Source organism: Sarcophilus harrisii, chromosome 1 (assembly GCF_902635505.1).
Source record: "Sarcophilus harrisii chromosome 1, mSarHar1.11, whole genome shotgun sequence".
In the NCBI taxonomy this organism is placed as follows: Eukaryota; Metazoa; Chordata; class Mammalia; order Dasyuromorphia; family Dasyuridae; genus Sarcophilus; species Sarcophilus harrisii.
Window position 1 is genome coordinate 260,754,455 of NC_045426.1, and position 26,743 is coordinate 260,781,197.

Here is a 26,743-nt window from a genome sequence, read left to right on the forward strand (position 1 = left end):
AGAAGTTTATCAATTTAGTCAGTTCCCAAGGCAAAATAAGGTTCTTCATAGAACCTGAAGCCCAATTTCTTTGTTGATTTTCTTATGAAGGAAACTGAAGTACCAAGCTGTAAAATGTTTTAGCCAAGGTCATAAAGTAAGTGAGTAGTATAACTAGGATCAGAATTTGTGTCCAAAGATCACTGTTTCATTGACAGAAGATAACAAGGGAGAGGAAAAATGACAATGAGAAAATGAGAGAGGTGATTTTCGGTGAAAACAACTGATATTTTATTTACATTTGGTATTACAAAACACAAAAGCCTATAGCCATCTCCCTTCCCCATATTAATTTACAAAATATGTCTACCCTTAGAAAGAAAAGTGTATCATTTATCAGACAAACATGGTATTAATTGTTTACTGAAGCTTCATATACTTTTCATGTAAAAGTACCAGGTCTCTGCCCAAGTCATTTTTACTTACATTTCCCATGAAAAAAGCTAATTTCCTACACAGAAAAGAGAGAAGGCTTCCAAATCCCTAAAGTGGAGAACTTCACTGCCTCCTCTTTCCTAGAAGAAAAGGTCTTTGGGGGCTGATGGTAATATATGGAAGAAAGATGCCCGGGTATAATTATTCAAGGATTGGAGAAAATTCCTGTGGGAGGGCTTCTCTTGATTCCCTCTCCCCAAATCTTGGAGAGTTTTTGTGTGGAGGGGGAAAAGGGAAGGGAAACAGGCCTTATAAAAGAACAGAATCATAGCTTGAGAGCTAGAAAGGACTTTAGAGCTCATCATGTCCAGCTCCTTAATTTTATAGATTAAAAAAACAAAGACACAGAAGACATTAAGTGACTTGCCCAGTGTTTCATAGCTAGTAAATTTTTGAGGCAGATTTTAAGTCCAATTCGAGGGGGGTATGTAGGACAAGGAGGAAGAAGAGAAGTATTGTGACTAAGTAATCAGCTATTCCCAGTCAGGCACCTAGAAAATAGAAGTACTTTGGCTTCTTCTTCCTACCTGCTGACAGGAATGTCTTAGATTATGGAGTCAATTGAGCAGACCCTAAACAAAACTCTGAATATTGCTGCTTGGAAGCCTGGGGAGGGAAAAGGTATCAAAGATTACATCTTTCTTTAAAAACTTGTCAATGGATAATCACCAACTTGGTCTTTAAAAGGCAAAGAAAAGTGGTTTTTGTTTTTTGTTTTTTCTGATATGGAGAGGATTGACAGAAATGAAAACTTGATGGGCCTTCCAAGTTTCACTGTCTCCTCCCTCTTTTCCCCAAATCCATTTAAGCAAAAAAAGAGAAGCTTTGTTTATACTAGTTTCTCCTTGGAGCTGCTATCCTTCAGAATGGGCATTTTATTTTGGTCTCCCCTGTTTCTTCGCACTGCCTCCCAGTTGCTTTCGAGTGATTCCAGGATGCAAAGAGTTATGATGGCTGCTGCTACTCTCTGCAGACCCTGGTTTCAGGAGAAGAAGTTTTATTCTTTCTCAAACACTATTTCATTCTTTCTTCACATTCTTCTCTATACCATTCTCCCTGCAGCTGGCACATAGTAGGACCTTGTTAAATGCTTGTTGAATTATATGCTGACTATTGAGGCTCAAGATCAAAGCACTAAGGCAATCAACAAGCCTTGCCACAGCTGTGCCCAGTAACCACACTCATATCAGCCAAATTCCCATCTCCAAACCCTGTTGCCTTTTCTTCTGTTATATTATGTACCAGACAAAATTGCTATCTCTACAAACATAAGATATTTCTATGACTGGCAAGAAAATCTTCTGTGAGACATGAAACTTTTGAAAAATCAACCACCCATTTCCCTACCCTTCTCTCATTAGAGTGGACAGCCCAAAACTATAATAGGAGAAAAAGAAGGGGGGAAACACTGACCTTTGACTTCTCTGGGGAGAACTGGCCCTCGGTTCTGTCCTGGATTGCATTGCCAGATGGCACTGGGAAAAGTGAAGCTGATTTCAGGTACCTGCAGTGTGTTTTCATCTTAACATTAAAAAGTAAACAAGAAGTTTTTATATTTTACATTTATCAAACAAGTCAATAGAAGAGAGACTATTGAATAAAGGATGAGTCAAGGCAAAAGTCCTATTCCTCTTTAATATCTTTCCCTTGATTTGGTTCTCAACTCCTCTAAACCCTGCCCCAATCTCTGGTTCTTTATTTTTCTTTTTTCCCTTTTTAGTTTGTCTATTTTTCTCTATGTCTTAACCTTTCTCTTCTTATTTCCCCTCGTTTTTCTCTTATTTCTTGAGAATATTTTCCCTGTCTTATTCAGGGCCACTCATTGGTGCCATTCAACTACTGATCAGCTCAAGAACTCTGACCTGCTCTGTTTCCAACTTTAGCTAGTTTAATCCATCTTAAATATACCTCCCTACCTCAGGGTTTATCATACAGTTGTAGTACTGAGTTCAGATACCTTTATCAGTTTTAGCCCTCCCCGCAGCAGCAGAGATTATAGGCCTTGACCACCACACCCTACTTCCTCATTATGTAATCTTCCTATAACTTTAGATTTAGAACTGGAAGGGACATTTAAAGGCCATTAAGTCCAGGGTCATCATTTAACAGATAAGAAAACTGAGGCATACAGGTTAAATGACTTCTCTAGGATTACACAGTTTATAAGATTCTGAGGCAAGATTTGAATCTCAGTCTTTCTGACTTCAAATCCAGCATTCTATCTATTACTCCAAGTTGCTTACTCCTAACATGAATTCCTCTTGTTTCTCGTTCTTCTTTCATTTTTTGGGGTGGAGTGGGGTGGGGGAGGTGGGGTGTGTAAGATACTTGGGGCTAAGTGTCCCATAGCTAGTAAGAGTCAAGTACATGAGGCCAGATTTGAACTCAGGTTCTCCTGACTCCAGGGCCAGTACTCTATCCACTGTACCACCTACCTATCCCTTCTTTTACTCTTCATATTAAATTAAAGAAATCTTAAAATATATTGACATAAAATTCTCATTGAATAAAGTTGAATTTTAAAATAAAATTAGTTCAAGACACAAAGTCAATGACTATTGGTGAAAAAGAACATTGTATAATGTTAATAATGCCTTACACTCATGCAGTATTTTAGTTTACAACACATCTTACTACAAACTTGTGAGGTGGGCAGTGCAACTAATACTATACCTATTTTACAAATAAGGAAACTGAGTGTAAAACAGATTAAATGACTTGCCTTAGATCCCACACTACTAAGCTTCAGAGAAGAAACTCAAACTCCAATCTTAAGATTCAAAACCCAGTCTTTTTCCTCTTATTCTACAATACCATTCCAAAAAAACATGGAATCAAGACTCTTAGGAACTATTCTCAATTCTGCTGCTAAACCACTTCTATAAGTTATATTATTTTTCTATTCTCAGTTTTCTCAACTATAAAAGGAGATGGGACTCAATCTTCTCTAAGGTCCCATATTGCTCAAAAATTCTTTGATTCTAAGTTGTTTTTCACTTTTCTGTAACTCATAATAGAAAAAATATTTCTTTGCCCTAGTCTCATTTCCCCCTACTCAGATTGAAGGGAAGTATCTATTATTTTATGGAGGCCAATGAATTCAATAGAATAAGCTTTCCTTTAACAGCAGCTGGAAAGTTAACAAAGATGATGAAGAGAATTAAGATGATGGCAACTATATCCATTTTTGTCCTGCTTTCTGGAGGGGCCAACTACCTTTGTAAATAGGAGCAAATCAAAGTGATATACACCAGGGAATGAATTAAGAGCAATTCAGTTTGTTCAAGTTATGAAACAGCATTCACATTGTTACTCCAATACTTTATAGCTAGCAATCCCAATGTGAAAGGTTTTAGATCCCATGACCAATCTCCTGAGGATGTCAATCCTCAAGAAACATTAGTTCATGACACTATGGTTCCTAGGAAGGGACTGTTTTCAGCATCAAGTGATATAATTCTAGTTCTGAGAAAAGAGACACCCATTACTGTCTGCTAGTCCCAGTTTGTTATTGCATTCCTACAATAAAATATAAACTTATCATTTTTAAATAGACAGAAATATGCACCCTCAGGCTTGTTATGAAAAAATAAATGCCTGTTCTCAGAAATGTCTATTTTAGGTAATAATTCTCCCAGAGTCCTATGACACCCAAAGCCTCAGTTAATATTATTCCATGAATAATAATCCTGCAGGGACCTTTATTCTCCTTAGATGTTATGAAGAAGCCTTCAATTTGTAGGCAATATTCACCACAGAATTAAGAACTATCTTTTTAATACTATACCTGTGTGGTGATTAGTGGGGAATTTGGTCTTGGTGGCCACAGGAACTGCAGGGAACAGGGTCTTAGTGGCCTTAGAATGTTGCATGGAGTGACTTTGTGGTGACTGATTTTCAGAAGGGTGGTCTATCATGGGAATTGAGAACTTCTCATTTCCCTAAATGAAATGAAAAAAAGAAAGAAAATACAATGAAGGATCTGAATATCTCATAAAAACGCAGCACAATAGGGTTGAAAGAAGACTATATCTGGAATCACAAAAACTAAATTCAAGGCTATTTACTGTCATTTTAACTTTAGGCAAATAATTCCCCTCTGTCAATCTCAACTTTCTCCTGAAAAAGTTAATGATGGAAAAATTACAGTTAGACATTTATCCCAATAAGATCAATAACAAAAAATCTCCATGTACAGCAAAATGTATGAGGATTTTTTTGTAGAAGCAGTGAATTAATTGTTCTGTAAGAAATGACCAACAGGATGATTTCAGAAAGGCCTGAAGAGACTTATACGAACTGATGCTGAGTGAAATGAGCAGGACCAGGAGATCATTATATACTTCAACAGCAATACTATATGATGACCAGTTCTGATGGACCTGGCCATCCTCAGCAAGGAGATCAACCAAATCATTTCCAATGGAGCAGTAATGAACTGAACCAGCTACGCCCAGTGAAAGAACTCTGGGAGATGACTAAAAACCATTACACTGAATTCCCAATCCCTATATTTTTGCCCACCTGCATTTTTGATTTCCTTTACAAGCTAATTGTACAATATTTCAGAGTCTGATTCTTTTTGTACAGCAAAATAACAGTTTGGTCATGTATACTTATTGTGCATCTAATTTATATTTTAATATATTTAATATCTACTGGTCATCTTGCCATCTGGGGGAGGGGGTGAGGGGTAAGAGGTGAAAAATTGGAACAAGAGGTTTGGCAATTGTTAATGCTGTAAAGTTACCCCTACATATAACTTGTAAATAAAAGGCTATTATATAATTTTTTTTAAAAAAGCAGTGAATTAAATATAAATTAGAAGATTAACCAACAAATTGTGACATAAGGATGTAATAATTTTTTTCTGGGTTGTGAAGAAAAAAAAGTTAATGGTGGGTGGTGGGAGGTTGGAAAGTTTGGCTTAAATGATTTCTAAGATCCCTTCTAGATCTGTTCTCTGATCCTTTGGTGAAAATCTTCGATAGTTAAATAGTCTCAAGATCAAGTCACATTGAAAGACATTTTTCTGCTTTCCAGAGAATTTTGTTTCATTTACCCTTCAACTTAGTCTATACAAAGGCACAATTTTCAAGTGAATAAATCATGACAGCAAAAATTTATTAAACACATATCATTTGCCAGGCATCGTACTCTGAAGAAGGTAAATACATGGTTCTGTCTTCTGGGAGCACACAGCTGAATGGAGGGGGCAACATACAAAAAGTAGGTACAAACAAGATATATACAAAATAAATCAGAGATCATAGGGGGAAGGTATGAACATTAAGGGGTATGGGAAAGACTTCTTAAAAAAGGTGATTCTAGTAAAATTTAAAGTCATGGAAGCCAGGAGGAGAAGATGGGGAAGGAGAAAATCCCATACATGAGGGACAGTTAGTGAAAATACTCAGAGTCAGGAGATGGATTATCTTGTTTGAAGAGCAGCAAGGAGGCCAGTATTACTAGATTTCATAGTATGTTGACAGAAATAAGATATAAGAAGATTAAAAAGGTAGGAAGGGACCTGGCAGTGAAAGACTTTAAAGGCCAGAGAATTTCATATTTGATCTTCTAAGCTAACTATGGTCCTTATCTTTGGCATCAGTTCTACAAAATGGCTCTTGAAATTTGGAAAACAACCAACCCACTAATCTCTTTATACAGTGAGTATTTTTAAATCTGCTATTATTTATACTCAGCTGTCTACACTCAGCAATTTGGCTTAGTGATGGATAAGGCTGGAAATGGAGCTCTCCACCATGTAGGCCATCTATTGATGCAAAAAATATATTCAGTTCCTACACATATAAGGCACTATCCTTGGCCCTGTTAGAGATACCAAGATTAATAAGACCTGGTCCATGATTTGGAGAGCCTTACAATCTAATAAGGAAAGAAGATAGATAAACAAATCACCATAAAAGCATAAAAATACCATAAAAGCTATTCAGACAATGAATGAGTACTATGAAAGTATATAGAAGTGCATAAAGAGTACATAACTACCATAAGAATTCCTAAAATGGACAGATTATTTCCAACCAAGATAATTATGGAGCTTCACAGAAAAGATGGCATTTCACAAGATTACTGGGTCATAGTGAAAGTGATTTTCCTTACATACTGATTAGACCCTCTATTCCCCTATCCAACTAACTCCAGTAGCTTCCTATTGCCTTTAAGATTAAAAACAAACAAAAAAACTTAAAAACTCTTCTGATGAGTTTTAGAATCCTTTAGAGCTTGACCCCAATATATCTTTCCAGCCTCATTGGACGTTATTCCCCTATCATGGTGTATGACCATAGTGGCCAAAATGGTCTTTTCCCTATTCCTCACAAAAAATACGTGTCCTGTCTCAGTCTAAGCCTTTGCACAAGTCTGTCATCCCTACCTGCAATGGACTCTATCCTAACTCTACTCATAGAACTCTCTCTTCCTTAAATATACAGTTCAAGGACCCACTCTTATACAAAGCCTTTCCTAAATCTCCTAACTCCTTCCCAAACTACTATATTTAAGTATTACATTTTTGTTTTCTTCATGTATACTCTGTATACTTATGTGTCAAGGACTTTTGATTTTGTTGGTGTAGAACTCTCTCCACAAATGCAGATTACAACCTTTCAACCTGTCTATAAATTTTGGTCTTAAAGAATTTCCTTTGAACCCACATGTAAAAATATATATATATGTGTAAAAATATTTGTGGCAGCCCTTTTTGTAATGGCAAGGAACTAGAAACTGAGTGGATGCTCATCAGTTGGGGAATGGCTGAATAAGTTATGGTATATGAATGTAATGGAATAGTATTATTCTATAATAAATAATCAGCAGGATGATTTCAGAGAGGCCTGGAGAGATTTATATGAACTGATGCTAAGTGAAGTGAACAGAACCAAGAGAACAATGTACAAGCAATAACAAGATTATGTGATGTTAAACTCTGATGGACATGGCTCTTTTCAACAATGAGGTGATTCAAGTCAATTCCAATAGATTTTTGATAGAGAGAGCCATCTGCATTCATAAAGGGGACTATCACAACATAGTATTTTCACTTTTTTTGTTGTTGCTGTTTATTTACTTTTTGTTTTCTTTCTCTTTTTTCTTTTTTGATCTGATTTTTCTTGTGCAGCATGATAATTGTGGAAATATGTTTAGAAGAATTGCACATGTTTTATCTATATTGGATTACTTATAGTCTAGGGGAGAAGAAAGGTGGGAAGAGGAGAAAAACTTGAAACAAAGTTTTGCAAGGGTGAATGTTGAAAACTCTTCATATATATTTTGAAAATGAAAAAACATTAATTTTTTTTAAAAATTACTTTTGAATTTGGGACAAAAAGTTTTGCAAGGCTCAATATTGAAAAATTACTAATGCATATGTTTTGTAAATAAAAAGCTTTAATAAAATTTTTTAAAGAATTGCTCTTGGCTATTTTAATTGATTAAGTAATTTATTCAAGGATAAACAACTACTAAATGTCAAAGGGAGGATCTGAATCCGCATTTTTCTGACTCAAGTCCAACACATTCACCATATCAGACATATATAATAAAATATGTAATTCTGGCTCAAAAGGCCAATGGTATTAGACTCTCTCCTCATTGGTGGAGAATCATACCCAGGAGCTTCATGAGGAAAAGCAGGACAGAGTTGGTATGATCAGGGAAAAAAAGAGAATCCCCTTGGTCTCTGGGAGCTTTTGAGTCTCTTTGAGCTCTTTTTCCGGCTTCTGCCTTCAAGAGAGAGGATGGATAGCGACAACTCCCTTCAGGTCAATAAAAAGAAAAAAAAAGACTCTGGGAAAAAACCAACATGTAAAACTATGATAGTGTCCCCATTCCCAGCTTGTGCCTTTAGAGACTTTGGGGACTTTCTTTTTAAAAAAAGTTTTTAATAATAGCAAATTTTTATTTTCAAAATACATTCACCCTTGCAAAACTTTGTGTTTCAAATTTTTCTCTCTCCTCCTCTTCCCCCCTCCCCAGATAGTAAGCAATCCAATATAGGTTAAACACATGCAATTCTTCTAAATATATTTCTGTAGTTATCACGCTGCACAAGAAAAATCAGATCAAAAAGGGAAAAAAATGAAATAGAAAACAAAAAGCAAGCAAACAGCAACAACAACAAAAAAAGGTGAAAATACTATGTTGTCATTGACATTCAGTCCCCATAGTCCTCTCTCTGGATGTATAGCTGTCTCTCCCCATCACAAGTCTATTGGAATTGGCCCGAATCACCTCACTGTTGAAAAGAGCCAAGTACTTTTTCTTGGGTGAGATTTAGGACTCTCTTTTTTGGTTGAATTACCTCATTCCAAATGACAGTGCTTGTTTACTCTGTATTGTCTGTTTATATTCTTCTATGTATGTATGCTTTCCCTGGTTTTTTTTTTTTGTGCTATTAACTTTAATAAATTTGTTTCTTTGCTATTTGCTATGCGTGTTAATTGTTAATATTGATAGAAAGACAGTCAAACTTCCTATCCCCATTATGAAACTGCAATTCATTTAGCTTGAACCTAAAAGTTACTTCCCCTAAACTAATAATATATTTACATACATATTTTAATAGTATTTCATTTTTCCAATTACATGGAATTTTACAAATTTTAAATTTTGGGTTCCAAATGTTCTCTCTCCCCCTTACCTTCACCCTCCCTAAGAAGATAAGCAATTTGACATGTGTCAGGAACAGCTGAAATTCTAACCCAGTACTCCTTTCTGAAGAAAGCTGAGTTGCTGCCTTCTGGCTCCCAATTTCGTGTGTCCCTTCCTGGCAGGAATAAAAGTCTCCTTTGGAGAAGGGTAGGGAGAAGATATAAACCTGTCAAGTTATTAGCAGACACCCTGTTTTCCAGAGCTTAGACCCTGCAAGCAATCTGTGTCCTAAACTTGGCATAATAACACTCCTTTGCACTCACTCTGGATGATTTTACCCTTTGGCAAAATCACGTAATTATCCTTTTGCTTTGACCAGCACTGGTTGTTCCCTGAGCTTGGACAAGCACTGGACAAGTTCATGTTCTAGTCACGAAGCCCTGCTATGAATTAAGCTTGTTTCATCATTGTTGCAACCCCTCATTGTTGGGCTACAGCTCACTGTATAAGTATTGAGATCTCCCCACACTGCCTCAGATCCGCCTATAAAAGGTGGGGCCCTGGCACATGTGTCTAGATTTCTTCCTTGCTTGCAAACTTTTTCCTTCACTTTGAAATTAAACTTCTGTTTGATTCCTGACTCTTCTGTCTCCAGTCTGCTCTGTTAGGCTCCAGCCATCCACGGGCTAAAGCCCAGTTCAATACAAATGACATCTATTCTAGCCTCCCTCCAATATCCCTGGCCTACCACATATGGTAAATCTGTGCTGCATGTTGGGGGACAGACTTGTTACACATGAACTAATTAGAATGGCTACAAGAATGGTTGTGAAGGAAAAACCTGAAGGATTTAGAGTTGAGAAATAGGGAGAGGGAAGTGGAAAATACCTAAGATCTTGTATTTTGTTGACTGGGAGAACAAGAACACCATTGATAGAAAAAGAGGAGTCAGGTTAGGAAGAGGAGTATTGATGAAGTGTTTAGTTGGGAAACATCAAATTCAAGGAGGCAAAACCTCCAGTTGGAGATAGCCAAAGTATACCTGAAAATGAACATTTGAAGCCCAAAAGAAAGATCAGTCCTAGAATTATAGATCTGGGAGTTACCCATAGAAAGATGGTTGAAACCATGGGAGTGGATGAGATATTGGAAGGAAAGAATATAAGATCTCTGGGGGAAAAAAAAGAGTAAAAGATAGATAAGAGCAGACAGAAGAGAATAGAACCTTAAGGAAAGCTCATCTTCTGGGGATAGAAAAATAAGAGGGATAGCAAAGGAGACTGGATTTTGTCTACTATGTTAGGGAAGAAAGAATTTACTTATTTCTATTTGGGGAGAGCTAGGTCGTACAGTGGATAGCGCACTGGGCTGAAATCAGGAAGAGCTGTGTTCATATTTGGACTCAGACCCTGCACAAGTCATTTAACCCTGTTTGCCTCAGTTTTCTCACCTATAAAATGAGAAGGAAATAGTAAACCATTCTAGAAAACCCCAAATGGGGTCATGAAGAGTTAGACATGCTGAAATAACTGAACAACAAGTGGTTGTGAGATGAATTTGGTAAAAATAAAATAAAAAAAAACCTCAGAATATCAGTTAGGACAAATACAAAAACGTTTCTAACCTTTCAGATACAAAAATCACTAAGCTACCATGAATATACCATGTCAGTTACTACTAAGTAATCTCTCTTGTCCATCTATTCAATTTCCTCAGCTTTTCTTCCCGGTTAACTTCTGGGCCACCATCTTTCTTTTCTTTCAGTATTTCTGAAATAATCAAGAAGTATTTTCTGAATATTTCTGAAGTATTTTATGAAGAAATACTAAGTATTTCTATTTCCTCCCTGCTTAGTCTGATCTCTCTAATATATAAGAATGTATTAAGTTGTTATTATATGTCCAGTACTGGTATGAGTGCTGGGGTTGCATAAACAAAAATGAAACCATCCCTGCCCAAAGGAGGCTACCGTAATCAGCATGAAAATATTAGCATTTTAAAGTCTTTTCCTGACTCTTACAGTACAAATGGATTCCATTTAAGAAGTTTTTTATGGGACTTCTAGAATCACTACATCACATCCAAGTTCATTTTATAATATATATGGCCAAGACTTCTCTCCTTAATTCAAGCTTTTTAAACCTACTTTTGACTCCCACAGTTCAAATGGGGTCATAATTGTAGCATAGAAGTTAGAGCACAAACCTTGAAGTTAAAAAAAGCTGAGTTCAAATCCAGACTCAGACACTAACTAATGATGATCATTGGCAAGTCATACATCTTTTGCCTTTTTCCTTAACTGTAAAATGGAGATAATAATAGCACCTATGCCCAGAATTGTTATGAGGATCAAATGAATTAATATTTGTAAAGTGCTTGACATATGGTAGCTATTGAATAAATGCTTGTTTTCTTCCTTCCTACAATAACAATGGAAACTAATTGCTGAAATTTATAAATGAATGTCTTGTTTGTCTTTTTAAGTTAAAGCTAACATTTGGCAAAATTGAAATGGGGAGGGGGCATTTTGCAAAATTAGATGTTTTGCGGATGAATCATCTGCCTGGGTATATAGTGTTGTTAAGTGATTTTATCCCTTTTGTGCAAGTATGTTATGATATACTTAATGATATATAACATTTTTAAAATGCATTGGTTATTCTGTAATTTTTCAAAAAACAATGAACAATGTGAAATGGAAATTCATAGTTTTATATTAAATCTTCTTTTTATGTTGCACTGAGTAGAAATTTTTTTTTGTCATTTTGTATTTAAGTTCATAATGAATAAAATTAAAATTTAAAAATGCAGTGGCTCAGTTTCCCTATCTGTAAAGTAAAGATCTTTGGTCCTTTGTAAGATTCTTACCAACTGTATCAGCTTATATGTCTAATAGTCTATGGGTTTTTTCTATGTTTTATATATTGGGGTAAAGTGACTTTCCTGCATTATATCAAAGATGTTTATCAATGATAGGTCTATGAGCTGCTTGGTGTAAACTAGACTTGGGGTCTGGAAACCCAAATTCAGTTCCCATCTTTAATATTTGATTGCATGTGATAGCAGCACTTCCCTTCTTTTCTTTCTTCTTTCCCTTCCCTTTCCTCTGTCCACATAGGATATCATACCCATATCTGAGATAATCTGCCCAAAGGAATGTGAATTTTGATCACTGAAACCTCACAAGATATCTTGGAGTTTTTGGACTAGATTTCTTTCTTAAATTCTATGCCTTAAATCCAAATTATTCTGGATCTCATTGATTGGTTCACAATAGATTATGGGCCAAACCCCATTTGATCATTGGTTGGGCCCCAATTGCCTCAGAGTGAATGTAAATAGTAATTGTTTCTATTTTGTTGAGAAATCCTAAGGGTCTTCCCTTCCCAAAATGTCTTTTGGGTTTGTTTGTTGGTTTATCTATTTGTTTGTTTTTGACTGGGTGAAACAGGCTATTCTTTACCTCATTTCTTATCCAGTCTGGTCTCTGAATGTGTGTCATTTCAGTCAAACTGAGACCTGTTGAAGACCTTAGCCTAAAAAGGCCGAGATCTCCCACTGCATCCAGGGCCATCTCCAGTCATCCTGATCTATGTCTTGCCACTGGATCAGAGGGCTCTGGAAGAGAAGGTGAGTGAGGCAGGTGACCTTGCCCTGCCTCCCTCACTTAAATTCACTTGCATGTCATGGCGTCACCTCCCTGATGTCATGGTTCTGTTCAAGAACTAAAGACAAAATATGTGTGACCATAGACAAGTCACTGAGATTCAGCTTTCTTATCTCTAACTATTAGGGATGATAATGCCAGCACAAGATTTACAATATTTAAAGCTGAAAGGAACTTTAGAGGTCATGTATTTCATCTTATATATAATGCTTCCTTAGAAAAACAGAGATCCAGACTGGATCATAAGTCATATCTATCCATATCTAACCATATCAACTACAAGCCACATTTACACAACTTCACATACTATCGACTTACCTGCAGAAAAGAAAACTGATATTCAGATTAAGTGACTTGCCCATGCATTCATAAAGCTACTCAGTGGCTACTCAGTGGCAGATCCAGATTTCAATCAAGATTACTGGCTCCAAAACCCAATGTTCTTTAAGAAGACAAAAGGCTTTCAAATGATCTCATACCAAGATTTACTAAATTTTAGTCAACATGAATCAGCTCTATCTTTTCAATGAAGAAACTCAAGTGAAAACACTCAAGGAGATTGTGGTATTCATAACTTTTTTTCGTTTTTAAAGAAATTTAATATTTTGCCCCAATTCCCTGTTTTTAACACTTAACATTTTATTCCAAATAATAAGTCTATGTCTGTTCAGCCATTTTTCAGTCATTTCTAACTCTTCATGATCCCACTTGGGGTTTTCCTGGCAAAAATACTGGAATGTTTTGCCACTTACTTCTCTAGTTCATTTTTACAGATGAAGAAACTGAGGCAAATAGGATTAAGTAAATTATCCAGGGTTATACAGAAAGTGAGTGTCTGAACTCAGGAATATGAGTCATCCTGACTCCAAGCTGGATATTCTATCCACTGTGATACCCAGCTGTCCCAGTCCATGATATTATTCTCCAAAAGTATTTTAAAGGACCATTTTGTGACCTATAAGTATTATAGTTCAAGGAATGCAAAATTGAGGTACATTGGATTAAAAGATGATGATGAGTAATGACTGAAGTTTTAGAAATGTTCCTTAAAAAAGAAACATTCAAATTTCAATGGGTTGCACTAAGTACCACCTCTCTTCTCATGCTTCTTGATCACAAGTCATGGATATATGGCAGGATATATATAACTGAATCATGTCCTGTTCACAAAATCTGTATTAATAGGAAATCCTTTCATTACAAAGGTTTGCTTTCTGGTAAAAAAAAAAAAAAAAAAAAAAAAAAGTGACTCTTAAAAAACAAAGTAATGTAACTATGAAATTCAAATCCTAAATCATGGGTCTATGTGCAAGCTAGATAGCACAGTAGTTAGAGCACTGGTACTGGAGTCAGGAAGACTCATCTTTCCCAGGCCAAATCTAGCCTCAGATATTTATCAACTGTGTGACCCTAGGCAACTCACTTTACCCTTTTTGCTCAGTTTCCTCATCTGTAAAATGAGCTGGAAAAGTAAATGGCAAATGACTCCAGTATCTTTGCCAAGAAAACCCCAAACGGGGTCATGAAAAGAACAAAACCAACAAGGTAACTATTAAAGGTAGTTAGATAACTCAGTGGATAGAGTTCTGGACCTGAAAATATGATTATCTGAGTTTAAATCCAGCCTCAGACAGTTACTAACTGTGACTTTAGGCCAGTCACCTAATCCCTGCTTTTTTTGAGACTGCTAGGTAGGTAGTTCACTGGTCTGGAGTTAAGACGACCTGAGTTCAAATTAATCTCAGATATTTACTAGCTATGTTATCTTGACAAGTCACTTACCTGAAGTTTGTGTTAATCCACTGAAGAAGGAAAGGGCAAACCACTTCAATATATTTTCCAAGAAAATCCCATATAGGGTCACAAAGAGTCAGGCACAATTGAATGACTGAACAACAGGATGTCCCAAAAACTTTAGGGCAATTTTATTGTTGTTCATCCTTCATAGAGAAAGAAGGGTTTAAGTGATGTGTCCAAGCTGACATGTGGTCAGTGGAAGAGTCAGAATTTGAATTCAGGTTCTTGGACCCCATGTTCAGAACTATTTTCACTGTTCTTACAGCTACCTATCACTCTATCAGGTTTATTGTGATGAATTTGCAAATATTGTAAACTTTAAAGAAATGGGAATCTGCTCTGTCCACTGAGTCGTCTAGCTCTCGTTATAGCTATGTTGTTTTTATTGTTGTTATATGTTTATATATGTACATATATGTTATTCTCTTCATGACCTATTTAGGATTCTTTTGGCAAAGATCCTGGGGTGGTTTGCCAATTCCTTCTCCAGCTCATTTTACAGATGAGGAAACTGAGGCAAACAGGATGAAGCAATTTGCCCAAGATCACAGAGCTAGTAAGTGTCTGAGCCAGATTTGAGTTCAGGAAGATAAATCCTCTTGAATCCAGATTTTCTAGATCACTGGCGTGGCTAAATTCTGGGCCCACTCTATCTCCTCATTTGAGGTCATTTGACCTCAGCTTCTCCCTCTGAATAAGGATGTATAATATGATTCACTCAGGTCCTAAAAATCCATTCATTCAATGTTTACTTACCATTTGAGCATTTCTAATACCAGAGGGAGATCTTTTCCTCCTGGTTCTCCGCTCCAGTGAGCTGTTTCTCTGTCTTCCCCTCCTAGGACTAGACTGCAATTGCTTCCTGTCAGCCTGAGCTTTCCTCTGTGATTCTGTCAGGTCAGGAGTGAGATTGGGCTTCCAGTACTTTGGTTCTGATGCCCCCTCATCAAGGGACTGCATCACAGAAAGGCTGCTTCCACCTTCTTGATCATGGGTCTTGGAGCGCCTGCTGGCTGCAATGAGAGAGATGCTCTTGGTACTCACTGCTATCTCCTTCAAGGCCTCTGCACTCAGTGAGGTAGCAGGCACATCCTCACCCAATTTTTTCATGTTTAAATCCAAACTGGTGGGAGAACACAACTTGGAGACCATCTTTTTCATGCTGAGAGAATTGGATTTCTGGAAAAAATCACCACAGGAGAATTACCAAATAGCTCTGAATTATTTGAACTAATAAGTAACTTTGGACAAGTCACTTCCCACCCCTGAAGAGGCCCCGATTTCCTCACTGTAGCATGATGGAGTTGGACTACATGATTTCTAAGGTTTTAGCTCTAATATATTACAAGTCTGTGATTCTGAAACAGGGGCTCTTTTCAATTTTTTCCACTAAATAGTATTTTTTAAAGATTTCTTTTAGGTGATACATGTACATTCATTTTTTATACATTTCCATATTAGTCATGTAGGAAGAGAAAAATCAGAACTAAAGGGGAAAATCATGAGAAAGAAAAAAAAGGTGAAAATAATACGTTTAGATCCAAATTAAGTTCCCATAGTGCTCTCTTTGGATGTAATTGGCATTTTCCATCCAAAGTTTATTGGAATTTCCTTGAATCACTGGATTGCTGAGAGGAGCTAAGTATATCAAAGTTGATCATCATACAATTTTGCTGTTGCTGTGTACAATGTTTTCCAGGTTTTGCCCACTTCACTCAGCATCAGTTCATGTAAGTCTCTCTAGGCTTTTCTGAAATCAGTCTGTTCACCACTTCTTATAGAACAATAATATTCCATTACTCTCATATACCATAACTTCAGCCATTCCCCAATTGATGGGTACCCACTCATTTTCTAGCTCCTTGACACTATAAAAAAGCTGCTACATTTTTGTATATGTGTGCCCTTTTCCCTTTTTTTATGATCTTTGGGATACAATGTACACAAGAGAGACACTGCTAGATCAAAGGGTATGCACAGTTTGACAGCAATTTGGGCACAGTTCCAAATTGCTCTCCAGAATGGTTGGAGCAGTTCACAATTCTACCAATAATGTACTAGTGTCCCAGTTTTCTCACATCCTCTCCAACATTTATTATAATTTTTTTCCTGTCATCTTAATCTGAGAGATGTGAAGTGGTATCTCAGAGTTATTTTAATTTGCATTTCTTTAATCAATAGTGATCTAGAACATTTTTATATGACCATAGATGACTTTAATTTTTTCATCCGAAAATGGTCTTTTCGTATGCTTTGATCATTTATCAATTGGGGAATGACTTGGATTCTTATCAATATGACTCAGTTCTTCATATGTTTTAGAAATCAGAAACACTAGTTATAAAAAATTTTTCTCAGCTTTTTTCTTCCCTTCTAATTTTATCTGCATTTTAGATTAGACTTTTTTTTACACACAAATAGTTGCTGCCCCACCCCTCCAATCCAAAATTATCTGGTTCACAGTCTACCTATAACTCCAATGTTTACTAACATACAAAATTAGTAGACTATAAAAATCACATGTACTGTTGGTTGGTTTTCAAGTTCTATCACTATCAGCAAATGTGAAGTTAGTCATTTGGCTTCCATTTTGTCAGTCTTCTGTCAGTCAGTCAATCAACCAATAAGCATTTATTACATACCATGTACCAGTGTAACTTTCTACCTGTGTAATAATGCTGGACCAGTCATTTAACCCCAACTGCCTCACCATAAAAAAATGAATAATTTTAAAATTTAGCAAGTCAATTAACCTTTTTTGGATTCAAATTCTTCACTTATAAAATGAAAGGGGTGAACTAAACAAACTCCAAAATCTTTCCCACCTCTGAATCTATGATCCTATAAAAAGGAATTTGTCCATCAGCTCTATAAACCATTTGGTACTGGTTAAGAAACAGAGTAGTGAATCAGTGGAATAGGCTAGATTCAAAAGACACAATAGTCAATGAACAGCAATTTAGTGTTTGATAAACCCAAAGACTCCAGCTTCTGGAATAAGAACTCACTATCTGACAAAAATTGATGGGAAAACTGGAAAATAGTATGGCAGAAATTAGTCATAACATCCTATACCAAAATAAGGTCAAAATGGGTTCATGATTTAAACATAAAGGATGATACCCATTTTGACCTTATTTTGGACAAATTAGGAAAACAAGGAATAGTCTAAAAAGGAAGGAATTTATGGCCAAAGAAGAACTAAAGAATATTATGAAATGCAAAGCAGATAATTTCAATTTTATTAAATTAAACCAATGTATAAATAAAACCAATGCATTCAAAATTAGAAGAGAAGCAGAAAACGGGGAAAAACTTTTTTACATCTAATCTTTCTGAGAAAGGCCTCATTTCGAGTGGATGTCCATCAGTTGGAGAATGGCTGAATAAATTGTGGTATATGAATATTATGGAATATTATTGTTCTGTAAGAAATGACCAACAGGAAGATTTCAGAAAGGCCTGGAGAGACTTACATGAACTGATGCTGAGTGAAACGAGCAGGGCCAAGAGATCATTATATACTTCAACAACAATAATATATGATGACCAATTCTGATGGATTTGGCCATCCTCAGCAATGTGATCAACTAAATCATTTCCAATGGAGCAGTAATGAACTGAACCAGCTACACCCAGCGAAAGAACTCTGGGAGATGATTAAGAACCATTACATTGAATTCCCAATCCCTATATTTTTGCCCACCTGCATTTTCGACTTCCTTCACAGGCTAATTGTACAATATTTCAGAGTCTGATTCTTTTTGTACAGCAAAATAACGGTTTGGTCGTGTATACTTATTGTGTATCTAATTTATATTTTAATATATTTAATATCTACTGGTCATCTTGCCATCTGGGGGAGAGGGTGGGGGAAAGAGGGGAAAAATTGGAACAAGAGGTTTGGCAATTGTCAATGCTGTAAAGTTACCCATACATATAACCTGTAAATAAAAGGCTATTAAATAAAAAGAGAGAGAGAGAGAGAGAGAGAGAGAGAGAGAGAGAGAAAAGGACTCATTTCTTTTTGCTTGATTTGTTTTTTGGGTTTTGGGGTGAGGGTTGCTAAGGCAATTGGGACACACAGCTAGGAAGTGTTAAATGTCTGAGGCCAGATTTGAACTCAGGTCCTCCTGACTTCAGGGCTGGTGCTCTAGCCACTGCACCACCTAGCTGCCCCCTCATTTCTAAAATATATAAAGAACTGATTCAAATTTATAAAAGCCATTCCCTAATTAATGAATGGTCAAAGGATATAAACAATTTTCAGATGAAGAAGTTAAAGCCATTTTTAGTCATATGAAAAAGTGCTCTGAATCACTAATGATTAGAAAAATACAAATTAAGACAACTCTGAGGTACCACTTCAAACATGTCAAGATGACAGAAAAAGATAATGATAAATGTTGGGGGAGATTTGGGAAAACTGGGACTCTAATACATTGTTGGTGGAGTTGTGAATAGATCCAACCATTCTGGAGAGCAATTTGGAACTATTCCCAAACTCCTATCAAACTATGCATACCCTTTGATCCAACAGTATCTTTACTGCATCTTTATCTCAAAGAGATCATAAAAAAGGGAAAAGGACCCACAAGTGCAAAAAATGTGTGTCGCAGTCTTTGTAATGGCAAGAAACTGGAAACTGAATGAATGCCATCAGTTGGGAAATGGCTGAATAAATTATGGTATATGAATGTGATGGAATATTATTGTTCTATGCGAAATGATTGCAGGTTGATTTCAGAAAAATCTGGAAAGACATGAAATGATGCTAAGTGAAGTGAGCAGAACCAAGAGAACATTGCACAAAGTAACAAGATTATGTGATGATCAACTGGGATGTATTTGGCTCTTTTCAACAATGAAGTGATTCAAGGCAACTTCAGTAGACTTGTGATGGAAAGAACTATCTGCATTTAGAAAAAGAGTCATCTGCATCTATGAAAACTGAATGTGCATCAAAGCATAGCATTTTCACCTTTTTTCTTAATGTTTGCTTGTTTTTTCTTTCTCATTTTTTTCCCTTTTGATTTGATTTTTCTCGTGCAGCATGATAAATGTAGAAATATGATTAGAAGCATTGCACATGTTTAACCCATGTTGGATTGCTTGCTGTCCAGGGCAGGAGGGTAGGAAAGGGAGGGAAAAAAATTTGTAACACAAGGTTTTGCAAGGGTGAATGTTGAAAACTATCTTTGCATATATTCTAAAAAACAAAAAAGGTATTATTATAATAAATAAAAATAAAAAATAAAAAGGGTTTTGTCATTGGAAAAAAATCATTTGAAAGATCAGCATCTTCCTACAGCTACTGAAGTCATAACAGCTCTCTATCCTCCCTTTGTCTATGATACCATACTACTCTATGTGGCTATAGCTTATTCAACCATTTCCCAACTGATGGCATCCATTCAGTTTCTAATTCCTTGCCACTACAAAAAGGCTGCTACACACATTTTTTGCACTTATAGGTCCTTTTCCCTTTTTGTAATCTCTTTGAGATACAGGTTTGGTAGTTTGATCCTATTTTATTTTATAGGAAACATTACTATATGATTAAGTGAATTATTAAATATTAAAATATTGCTTCATCTTTTCTTAGGAGCAGAATAGCACCAAACCACAAATCTACCTCTTCCATGCATTTCTGGTTGCTATTTATCAAAAAGGTAGTGAGAATCTCCCTTCAAAAAATCCTTTGTTTACTATCATTTTACTTGTTCTAAATATAACCCTGTCTATACTTCCAAATACTTGGAAGTATATACTTCTATACTATATAGAGACTCATGAAGAGGCTGTGGTAGATATACCAACCTCATGTACTGGCGGAGTTATCAGGAGGCGAAAGGAAGTTGGAGTGAGAAGAGAATCTCTCTTTCCTGGTTTTTTAGATGGAGTGGCTTTTGATGACTTGTACCCTTCACTGGAAATACAAAAACCTACATTAAACAGAAGTCACACTACATATGACACGTTGTCAAAAGAAAAGGGAGGGGAGAAATAGAAATCAATCAACAGGTGTTTATTAAGCACCTACTAGTACTGGGCACTATGCTAGCCAAGGAATATGAAATAGAAAAGAAATAGCCCCTGCCTTCAAAGAATTCACATTCTATCAAAGTATATATCACATATTTACAAAATATATACAAAGTAATGAAGAGAGAGATTAGCAAGTGAGGGGCATTGGATCAGGGAAGGCTTTATGTAAAAAGTTTAGCTTGAGCTAAATTTTGAAGGAAAGTAAGCATTCAGACAAAGGTGAGAAAGAAGTGTCTTCTCAGAAAGGGGGGAAGACAGAGAGAGAAACAGACAGACAGACAGAGATAAACAGAGACAGAGAGAGACAGAAAGAGATAGGGAGAGGAGAGACACAGAGACACAAGGACAAAGACAGAGACAGAGAGAGAAAAGGAGTAAGGAATGAAAGGAGGGAAGGAAACAGGGGAAAAGAAAGAGGGAGAATGAGAAATAGAGAAAGTGAAAAAGAGAGAATGAAAAGGAAAGAGGGAGAGAGGATGAAAGAGAATGGGAAAGAGAATGTGAAAGAGAAAAATGAGAAAGAAAGAGAGAATGTGAGAGAAAGAGAGAGAATGAGAGAAAAAATAGGAGAGAGAGAATGTGAGAGACCGAATGAGGGAGAGAGAGAAATACAGACAGAGAGAAAGTTGGTTCAACGTAATAGAGATAAGCAATAGATATAATAATGAGAATGAGTAGGCAAGTTTGGCTGAAATGTAGAATGTGGGAAAGGGAATACTGTAAAAACAAAGATGAAAAGTAAGTTAAAGCCAGGTTATGAAAAACTTTAAATGTGAAACAGAGCATTTTGTAGTAAGATTAGCTCTTAGAAGTAACAAGATGTTTCTCTGGTAGGGGGAATGACTTGTTCAGATTTGTGATTTAGGAAAATCACTTAGCATCATTGTAAAAAAATGAATCAGAGATGAGAGACAATTAGGAAACCACTACAATTGTCTAGGCAGACCCATTCACCTAGAATAACAAACTCAACTATAGAAAGAATTTAAATTTAAAGATGGTAACTGAAGATCACTCCTAATAGTCAATGATATAATTGTTCACATTAGTCTTAGAGCACAAACTCATGAGTAATATGAAATGAAATAAAATAATACATACAAAATGCAATAGCTATTCACAAATACAATCTATCATTATTCTTAATTCTGATGTAGCTCTTGACAACATTTTCCTCTACATTATCTGTTCCCATTCTTGTTGTTTAGTCATGTCCAACTCTTCACGACCTCATTTGGAATTTTCTTGGCAAAGATACTAGAGTGGATTGCTGTTTCCTTCTCCAGTTCATTTTACAGATGAGGAAACTAAGACAAACAGAATTATATGACTACTTAGGGTCATTCAGCTGCAAAGTAAAGAGACTGGATTTTAACTCAGGAAGACTAGGCTTCCTGACTTCAAGCTGGTCCACCTAGCTGCCTCTATTCCCACTCAACTCAATTTGAACTAACAGAAATTATAGAAACCTAACAAACGGAATGAAGTAATGATTCCTTCATCTTTTCCTAGTAATTGACCCTCTTGGAGTAAATAATAGTAACATAATGTCCTCCTAAAGAATGTTAATGGATCTATCCAGGAAAGCTTAAATCTGGCCAGGTCATGGACTGCTTTTGTACTGTCTGATCTGGGAACCAACACCATGAAGTATTTCCTGGATCAGCAAGAAAAATAGTGCTCACTGGCCTCAATTTGTCTTAGAATCTCTGCTTCCTAGTTACAGTTCTGGTGTAAGTGAGAATCACATCTCTTAATGCTTCAAACATAATAATCGATACTTTGGCTATCGTTTACTGACAGTCTAATCTACTGGTAAATCTATGATTTAGCCACTGGCCAAAATAACTTGCAGCTAACTTTAAAAAAAAAGTTAAACTAAAATAGATGTTCTGCTGACCATCTAAATCAGAAATTCCTAATTTTTTTTTTTTTTTTTTTTTGGTATCATGAGCTCCTTTATCAGTCTACTGAAACATATGGACTTCTTCCTTAGAATAGTATTTTTAAAGCCATAAAATACATAGGATTACAAAGGAAATCAATTATATTAACATAAGACTACTAAAACCAATTTTTAAGCACATTCATGGACACCAGGTTGTGAACTCCTGCCCTAGATAAAGGACTCAGAAACTGAATATCTTTAAGACTAGTAAAAGTAACTCAAGATTGGCATCTGTGAGTACAATTCACATTTAAAAGAAAAAAATCTTCTAGGTTTAAGAGAAATCCCTTAATATTAAAAAGAGAACCCAAGAAAGGAATTAATCTTAGTCTCGCCTTCTGGGACAATGATAGAAATTTCTCCATTACCTGTCCGGTTCTATGACGATAGGTGGAAGTTCAAATTTTGCTCCCCAAGGAAGGTCTTTCCTATTGTCAAGCTGGTCTCTGCTGGTATCCTCCTTATGCAGCTCCATCTGCTGAGCTATATTCAGAACAGAACCATCCTGGGACCACAAAGAAAGAAAGCTGAGTAAGATCAGGTACGGACACAGCATGGACTATTTAGTTCAAATAACTCCCTAGCGACCTTTAGGGGAAGTCCTACAATCCTAATGAAGCACCTTTGGAAATCAACCCACTGAACAGCTCCCTCATTAAGGTTTACAGCTTGTTTTCAGTTGAGCTTTGTCTGGCCACCGAGGGAAAAGTAGAGAAGTTCAGCAGGAGTTAAATCAGCAGGGATTTACATATTATCCATTTCCCCAGCTTCTCCATTCTGCCTGTCACATAAGAAGGCACTTGCTTATTGAGTGCTCTTTGTTGAAAGAGGCTTTTTAAGTCTTGCCCAGGTGTGGAGCTTTTCATAAAGTATGTCCTTGGGATCACCAGCAATAATAGCCTAAAGGTCACAAATGGATAGTATGAATATCAACTAGCTAACAGTTCCCCAAGAGTCTTCCCTCCTCCACTAGCAAGAATCAGCACCAATACCCTAGTCAAGATTCAGTTGTTCTTTTCCCCCAATGCCTGATCCTGCTTGACTCAAATAAGAATTTTATAAAAACCCACTGGGTGGCCCACTCATTCCCTTTAGAGATCCAGCAGGATTTGCAATTCCACATGTAACTGGCTTGTTTCCACCTTTCTCTCTGACTGCCCTTCATATTGGAATGATGTCCTTTCAATAAAACTGACTTGCTTCACTATCTTATTGTTTGGTGTTGTATTGTTACATTCCAACTTCCTGCGACTGGCCTTTAGTATGCTGAACCTTCCTCTTCTTTAATTGTTTTTCAGTTGGGTCCAACTCTTTGTGACTTCCTTTGAAGTTTTTTTGGCGAAACTATTATGGTGTTTTGACATTTTTCTCCAATTCCTTTTACAAATGAATAAATTGAGGCAAACAAGGGTGAGTGACTAGCCTAGGGTCACCTAGTAAGTATTTGAAGTTTTATTTTAAACTCAAATTCCTGACTCCAAATCTGGCACTCTATCCCCTCTGGCACCTAGCTGAATCTTCCTAAGTCTATATAAAGATAAACTCATGAATTCATCATTTAGAAGAAGTCACTATTCATCGAAGTGACTGATATGTCCTTAATTGAGATAGAAATTTTCTATTTGCCTCTATCAGCATCACAGGATTATAAGATTAAGAGATGAAAAGACTTTTAAATGTCATATAATATCATGGAAATCCCATAGTGTAATGGCTTTTAAAGCTGGAAGGACCCTGAGAAGGCAAATGATTCAACTCGCTCATTCTACAGATGAAGAAAATGAAACCCAGAGAACAGAAGTGATTTGCCAGGCACATATGTAGAAAGCAGATTAAATACAGTTAGAAGGCTAGATAATAACTAGAGAGAATGCCTTTCTTAGGAAAATATATGAAGCGTGATAATAACAAAAAAAAAATTCAATTTGGTTAAAATAATTGCCTGTCCTACTTTCTAAAGTGAATATTGACATATCTAAGATGCAGTACAAAGAGTGCTGGACGTGAAATCTGGAAGTTCTAAATTGAGATTTTGCTGCAGACACTTACTATCTGTGTGACCCTGGGCAAGTCATTTAGTTTTTATTTCCATCAGTTTTCTTCATTGTAAAATGGGGATAATAATAGGACCTATCTCCCATGGTTTTTGTGAAGAATATAAATGCTTGTTTCCTTCCTTCTCCTTCCCCCATCTTTTCTCACACCAAATTTAGGGATCTTTCCACTATACTACAAGTTAAAAATGAAAAATAAGTGAATGATTGTAATAAATCTAGGTTTCATTTGTGCTAAGTATGACCCAAAAATATAATATTCATACTTGAAATCCATTTTGTTTCAGTTTTAGTATACACTTGTCACAGAAAGTAACAGCTACTCTCACTGGAGATTCTAAGCTATTTAAGACATTTAAGTGTAGAATTATAGTCAAAACTTCTTCTTTAGTTCAAGTAGAAATACTAAAATATAACTATTTCTCTAGCCTAAAACTCCTTTCCAGACATTCCCTTAAAAGTAGAGGTAAACAATCTTTGCATGTATTTAAAAAATAAAATACTATTGGAAAAAAGGAAAACATAAAAGAGGGGAAAGAACCCACATGTGCAAAAATGTTTGTAGCAGCTCTTTTTGTGGTGTCAAGGAACTGGAAATTGAGTTGATGCCCATCAAATGGAGAATGACTGAATAAGTTGTGGTATTTGAATGTAATGGAATATTATTGTTCTATAAGAAATTATGAGTGGATTTATTAGAGAAATGAAAATTAAGACAACTCTGAGCTACCACTTCATAGCTCTCAGGTTGGCTAAAATGACAGGAAAAGATAATGATAAATGTTGTAGGGGATGTGGGAAAACTGAAACACTGATATATTTTTTGTGGAGCTGTAAAATGTTCCAGCCACTCTGGACAGCAATTTGGAACTAAGAGCAAAGGGTTATAAAACTGTGTATACCTTTTGATCCAATAGTTTCATTACTGGGTCTTTATCTCAAAGAGATCATAAAAAAGGGAAAAGGACACATACGTGCAAATATGTTTGTAGCAGTTCTTTTTGAAGTGGCAAGGAACTGGAAATTGAGTAAATACCCATCAGTTAGAGAATGGCTAAATAAGTTATGGTATATGAATGTAAGGGAATATTATTCTTCTTTAAGAAATGACGAGTAGGCTGTTTTCAGAAAAACCTAAGAAAGACTAACATGAATCAATGCTAAGGGAAGTGAGCAGAATCAGAAGAACATTGGATACAGTAATAGCAAGATGTATGATGATCAACTATGACAGACTTAGCTCTTCTCAACAATAGAGTGATCCAAGACAATTCCAATAGACTTGGATTGGAAAATTCCATCCACATGCTGAGAAAGAATTATGGAGTCTGAATATGGATTGAAGCATACAATATTCACCTTTTTTTGTTCTTTGTTTCTCATGTTTTTTCCTTTTTGTTTTGATTTTTCTTTTATAACGATTAATATGGAAATATGTTTGAAAAGACTGTACATATATAATCTATATCAGAGTGTTTGTTTTCTTGGGGAAGGGAGAGGAAAGGAAAGGAGGGGAAAATTGGAATTCAAAATCTTACAACAGTGAATATTGAAAACTATCTTTACATGTAACTGAGTGGGAAATACTATTAAGTGAAAAAAAAAAAGAAAACAAAGAAAGAAAATTGAGGCATGACTGAACAAACTATGGTATGTGATTATATCATTATGCTTTAAGAATGGAATACTATTGGGCTTTAAGAAATGATGAGCAGAATGCTCTCAGAGAAACCTGGAAAGACTTCCATGAGTTCATACAAAGTAAAATGTACTAAGTACTAAATAACAGCAATATTGTGAAATGTTCCACTGTGAATGACTTGGGTATTCTCAACAGTACAATAATCCAAGACAATTCTGAAGGACTTATGAGGAAAAATGCTATCCATTCCAAAGAAGGAACTGATTGTGTCTGTATACAGATTGAAGCATACTTTTTTAAACTTTATTTTTCTTGAGGTTGCGCTTTTTTGGAGGGGCAGAGGAATCCTATGTTTTCTTTCACAACATGACTTTTATGGAAATATTTTGCATGACTTCACATGTGCCTTCTCAATAAGGGGGAAAGGAAGGGGAGAAGGGAGAAAATCTGGAACTTAAAGTTTTAAAAATAAAGGATAAAAGTTATTTACATGTAAC

General features: G+C 36.0%; 1 protein-coding gene across 1 annotated transcript in view; it reads right to left on the reverse strand.

Annotated features, from left to right (window-relative positions):
• Nucleotides 1-256: 256 nt before the first annotated feature.
• The window catches only part of LOC100915141 (kinesin-like protein KIF19), a 100,138-nt gene continuing 73,651 nt past the window's right edge, over nucleotides 257-26,743 (reverse strand). Inside the window, exons 16-21 of the mRNA XM_023497486.2 lie at nucleotides 22,919-23,055; nucleotides 20,375-20,483; nucleotides 15,311-15,733; nucleotides 4,262-4,415; nucleotides 1,888-1,995; nucleotides 257-1,450 (exon numbers count right to left, since the gene is read on the reverse strand). Coding sequence (XP_023353254.2) covers nucleotides 1,350-1,450; nucleotides 1,888-1,995; nucleotides 4,262-4,415; nucleotides 15,311-15,733; nucleotides 20,375-20,483; nucleotides 22,919-23,055 — 1,032 coding nt within the window. The 3' untranslated portion in view covers nucleotides 257-1,349. The remainder of the gene's footprint in view (nucleotides 1,451-1,887; nucleotides 1,996-4,261; nucleotides 4,416-15,310; nucleotides 15,734-20,374; nucleotides 20,484-22,918; nucleotides 23,056-26,743) is intronic.